Below are 5,118 nucleotides of genomic sequence, written 5' to 3'. Positions count from 1 at the left end.
ACGGCTGACGCCCTTCAGGAAGGTTCGGTGGCTCCCGCAGGCGTCGCCGCGTCGGGGCCGGACGAGCCCCCAGGGATTTCTCCCGCTCAAACCCCAACCACCACCCCAGACGATCCATAGTGCACCGCCCAGCACGCCGCCCACCAACATGTGCCACCACGGTCACTGAACCAACTCCGCCGTCTCCCTGAGGCCGCCGACACAAGACCTAGAGGATGGGAGAAGAGATAGTGGGCTCGGGGGGCATCCGCAACACAGCCGACGTGGGGGGACATTCGCCGCCGCCGCCGCGGAGCCGACCGGACGCACGGACAATGGGCCTACCAGGCGCCGAGGCCCGGCCGGATCCAAAAGGGTCCGGACAGCCCCTGTCGTCGCGCAGCAGCTCACCGGCCGACGAAGCCGCCACCGCCCGCAGACCACCGCCTTCTCGCCACCAACAATAGGGAGCAGCGTCGCCACGCACCGAGCTGCCGGCCCGCCCGAGCCCAGATGGAGCCCGAAAGGGCCCAGATCTGGGCCGCGCGAGCGCCGCCGGCCACCAGCACCGCCAGGCCGCCCCGCGACCAACGGTCGCGCCGCCGCACCGAGGACCCCGAAGCCCGCGGGAAACCCGCCGCCGAGCCGCACCGCCGCGGCCGAGCTGCACCGCCGCCATCAGGAGGCCCCCACGCCTCCCCATGCGCGCGCGGGGAAAGAACTGCCCTGCCCGCGCGGCGCCGGCGGCGGGGGGAGGGGGAGGACGGGGAGGGGGCCGGAGGAGAGGAGGAAGCAGGGGTCCGCCCAGCGGACGAGGAGGTGGAGGTGGGGGAGGGGGAGAGGGAGGAGGGGTGCGACGCGCGCGGCCGGCGGCGGCGGGGGGAACTAGGAGGAGGGAGGAGGAACCCTAGGGGAGCCGCCATCGCCTCGGGTGCTGACCTCGAGGTTGAGAGGCAGAGAGTGTCGGAGGTGGCGCCATTGGCTGAAGAGGACCGGCGAGCGGCGCCGTCCTTGGTTGGGAGGAGGGAGATGATGGTGCCGAGGATGTCATCGAGAAGGCTGCTGATCAAATCCTCGGCGGTCTCGCCACTCCGTGCCTGCTTCCGTGTGGTCCCATGGGATTAGCGCGCCTCCCCTGCGGGCTGCTTCTCCATGGTCGGCGACTGGTCGGCGGGGGGTAGGGTCGGCCTCCGGCCGCCGCGTCTCACACTCTCACTTGGTTTGAGTGTGTGGGGATGGGGCGCTCGATAACTGTAGGCAGTGGTGCGTCGTAGTAACTTCTCCTATTCATAGTGGTTCAACCCCCCATGTTCTTCTCACCCTCCACGCACGAACGTCTCCTTCCTGCGCTCCCCAACCGCCGCCGGACCGGGGAGAAACACCAGTCCCGTCATGAGAAGTGTTACTATATGATTTAATTAATCTCATAATTACAGGATAATCCTTCCTTCTAATCCCTCATGCGGTTAGCAGTCTGCCAAGTGACAACCGTCCGACGCTCCCAACGTCCCCACGAACGGACGTGCCTCTTCATAGCGTCGGTTCCCCTTTCGTAAATCATGTGATCATCAGCTGAAAAGCCATCATGCTAGGCCTAGTTGGGCACTAGCCTATGCTTGTACGAGCAGCAAGAAAAAACATTCAAAAACGAAAAGAAAGATGGCTTGAGCCACGATAGTGGGCTATCATGTTTTGGGAGGCCTATTGCAAATAAAAAGAAAAAATGTTTTCCTTTTCAATCAGGGTTTAGGCTTCTCAATTTTCTCTACATCTGTGTTTGTTATTAATTCTAGCATATTACTCCCTCCGTTCTTAAATATAAGTCTTTTTAGACATTTTAAATGGACTACAACATACGGATGTATGTAGACATATTTTAGGGCATAGATTCACTCATTTTGCTCCGTATGTTGGCACTTGTTCAAATCTCTAAAGGGACTTATATTTGGGAACGGAGGGAGTACTATGTAATGTCTGCACATTTTCTGTCAACATATGTATGGATGCAATTTTAATTACTATATGTTGATTATGCTTGAAAATGATATGACTACTTTTAATTTTTGCACATATCTTATGGATTGCATTTATGACAATGTATGGCTTTGTTCAAAGGTCTACACCGCCCCTTGGTGATTACCTTCAAAGTGTCTACACTACTTGGTAATGATTACCTCAAAGCAAAAAATGAAAGTACACATATTATGGCATGAAAATAGCCATAAGAGTGTCTACGCCACTTGGTGTGGTTACCTCTATGTGGTCTACAAAATAAAGATATACACCATGTTATGGTGATTATTTTTGAGAAAAGTCCACATTTCAACTCCAAACTAACCACTTGGTTTAATTTATAACCCTGAAATTTCAAACACATGTGAAGGAAAGAAACGAAAGAAGGAGCAGAAGCGCGAGGAACCTTTTTGTTGTTGTTGGCAGTAGGAACCATATTTGTTACGGTTGTGCTTGAGCCAAGAACACTCTGCAGGTTTCTACAAATGATATGTATAGCAAGAGGACGTTCAGGGACAGTTGCATCGCCCTCTGAATTTCTTTTGGTCAGAATCTTCAGTGGGACATAAAACTTGGAGGAAGCCGAACCCTCTCGTTTCGTTCTGCTTTTAACAGAAACTCTCCATTTTGACGCAATCTCCTGGTTTTTTAAATAAAATTCGTTGAGCACCTGAGCAGTAGCTCCACTTATACCAATCCTAAAAGATTATATACTTACTGAAAAGAAAGGGAAAACCGCGACCACCACCCTTCATACAGATAGAGTAGCATTCTTCTTCCCAGCCAACTAATAGTGAGAATCCTGGTAAAGATCCAGCAAAAGATAGGTTTTGCAAGCACTAAACTGAATCTCTCTGGCAGCATGTGGAAACAAGTTGACAAGCGTCAAGCACTACACAATGAACCAATGCTGTTCTTGCTCCAAGAGAGAGTAAGATTACTTGCCCGATTGAACGAGGGTGCGATGAAATTTCATTTCAGTAACCCATACTCTAATAACATAACAAAGTAGTAGGCAGAAGAAGCATGTTCCAGCTGCAGTCAGAGAGAGACATGGTGTTATTGCAGCATCCACTTCCCCAGACTGTTGTAGCAAAACTTCAACCTGATAGCGTATCATGAAAATTACAGAAACCTCTCCTTCCTAGCTAGAAAAGCATACGGGACTAGCCTACAGCTTGACCTTTTGTAAGTATCAAAGAAATGCTATATGTGCACACACACAAAAATCGGCAATTAAGCATCTCGTGCATGTGTATAACTGAAAAGACAATTAAGTTTCCCACACAAGCAAGTGTTTCTAGCCCAGCTTAGGCAGAACAAAGCCACAATTGCATAGGGTAACACCGTAGGAGTAGTTTCAGCAGATGTGGTTATGACATGCCAGCGCCCTCGGTCAGTAAAATTTTTAGATCCTCCCACAGAAATATTCCACGGTGCACTATATTTGCATCCAAGAACTTTTGCAGTTTTAACAGGGGTAACTTCATAAGTTACTGGAATCATTACAGAGGAACTTTAGACTAGAAATAGAGCAGACTTGTGCGGAAGACAATGCAATCTTTAGGCATCAATGCCATCTACAAAATGAGCACAAGACAGTGCAATCTTCAGGCATCAACCCTGTGTATGGGTCTGAAGGGCAACCACTGAGAAATCATGGACATGTTTATGGGCATGGATGTAGTCCTGAATTCAAACCGAGCATGTCGAGAAGCTCTGTTTTCCACTTGTAGCAGCCTATATTCATAAGCCACCATTTCACTGCGGTAGTGATTATATACTTCAAATTCCATCTTATCTAGCACCTTTGCATTCAATACAAAGAACCTGGCAAATTCAACCTGTCTCCTATAGCCCTGGAATGACTTAAACACCACTTTTTTGAGATGGGACTCAAGGCATTCGATTGGATACAGCAGGTTATACTGAGGCTCATTTTCCTCATGCATCTCATATTGTTTATGAAACTGCGAAACGGGAAGGAGAGGCAATATGTTAAAGCTGTTGCTAACTAGACTGCTATAGTATGTCAAACAAATCAAACATTTAAAGAAGTCAAAGATGAGTACTCACGATAATACAGAGCTTTTCCAAACAGGGGAACCACCTAAGGATGTTTAGAACTGCAAGCAATTTATCTCCAGAAGGCTTGAGAGCCAAAACCTTCAAGGTGCGCATCGAGTTTGTGGAGCTGACTGAGTTTATTCCCTGAAGAAAACAAAAAGAATGAACATAAAAAATATAGCCTGCATGTATGAATGCCGAATGCAAGATTACAAGATGACGCTGCTGCAACCTGGAAGAGTAGGAGCTTGGAGACCACAACCAAGAAAGGGCCCAATATCTTCAGATTAGGCGCACTAATCACCCTGACAGTGACACAATCATCTCTGTTACAACCAGTTAATAGTAACCTTAGAAGGCAGGGAGCATCTTCGATGACCAGTTCCGTTTTTTCACTAGAGCTATGACGGAAGATGATGGTCGTAATAGTCGGCGAGCTGACACGGAGGCAACCCGCGGCACGAACTTCGGCCATGTATAAGCTCTCCAAGGCATGGCAGCAAGAGAGCAGTCTGTGGAAGGCATCCTGTGAGATGGAAATGTAAAAAAGGGTGAGCTTCTTGAGGAGGGGAAAATTCATGCACGGCACGATCTCGCCAGGCAGATCACAATGGCTAATCTTGGCAACGAGGATGGTGGATGCAGAGCGGAGCACTATTTCCAGCAGCGGGCAGTAGGCGTGGCTTATATCCAGCAGCGGGCAGTAGGCGTGGCTTATATCCAGCTCTTGGAGGTTGGCGAGGGCTCGGGATTGAAACCACTCCTGCGCCCGGAAAAAGAGTAACCCGGAGCCGGGGCAGTTTAAGTAAAACCGGCGGGTAGGGCCTGGGTGTACGGGAGAGTATCTCTGAGATGGCGGCGCGGGGGACAGCGGAGGAGAGGACGGGGACGCCGGGAAAGTACCGGGGTGGACGGTTGCGGACCTCGAGGTTGAGAGGCGCGGAGAGCCACAGGTGGCGCCATCGACGGGAGAGGACCTGGGTACGGCCGCCGTCCTTGGTGGGGAGGAGGGAGATGATGGTGCCGCGGATGTCGTCCGGGAGCCTGCTGATGAAATCG

The 5,118-nt window shown here is 50.9% G+C and overlaps 1 protein-coding gene across 1 annotated transcript; it reads right to left on the bottom strand.

Moving 5' to 3' along the window:
- Nucleotides 1–3,392: 3,392 nt before the first annotated feature.
- On the bottom strand, nucleotides 3,393–5,112 carry LOC123141030 (uncharacterized). The gene is made up of 4 exons (XM_044560278.1): nucleotides 4,983–5,112; nucleotides 4,292–4,585; nucleotides 4,069–4,203; nucleotides 3,393–3,962 (listed from the first exon to the last, which is right to left on the bottom strand). Exons 2-4 carry the CDS (start codon nucleotides 4,532–4,534, stop codon nucleotides 3,603–3,605), a joined length of 738 nt encoding a protein of 245 aa, XP_044416213.1. The 5' UTR covers nucleotides 4,535–4,585; nucleotides 4,983–5,112; the 3' UTR covers nucleotides 3,393–3,602.
- Between the last annotated feature and the right edge of the window lie 6 nt (nucleotides 5,113–5,118).

Source organism: Triticum aestivum, chromosome 6D, assembly GCF_018294505.1.
Source record: "Triticum aestivum cultivar Chinese Spring chromosome 6D, IWGSC CS RefSeq v2.1, whole genome shotgun sequence".
NCBI lineage: Eukaryota > Viridiplantae > Streptophyta > Magnoliopsida > Poales > Poaceae > Triticum > Triticum aestivum.
The sequence above is the reverse complement of the archived record's forward strand: the minus strand, read 5'-3'. Positions and strand labels throughout refer to the sequence as shown.

Coding starts and splice junctions, on each gene's coding strand:
- LOC123141030 (XM_044560278.1), bottom strand. CDS start 4,534: ATGGCCGAAGTTCGTGCCGCGGGTTGCCTCCGTGTCAGCTCGCCGACT. Junction 4,204..4,291: donor CCAAGCTCCTACTCTTCCAG/GTTGCAGCAGCG, acceptor TGTTTTCTTCAG/GGAATAAACTCAGTCAGCTC. Junction 3,963..4,068: donor TGGAAAAGCTCTGTATTATC/GTGAGTACTCAT, acceptor CCCGTTTCGCAG/TTTCATAAACAATATGAGAT.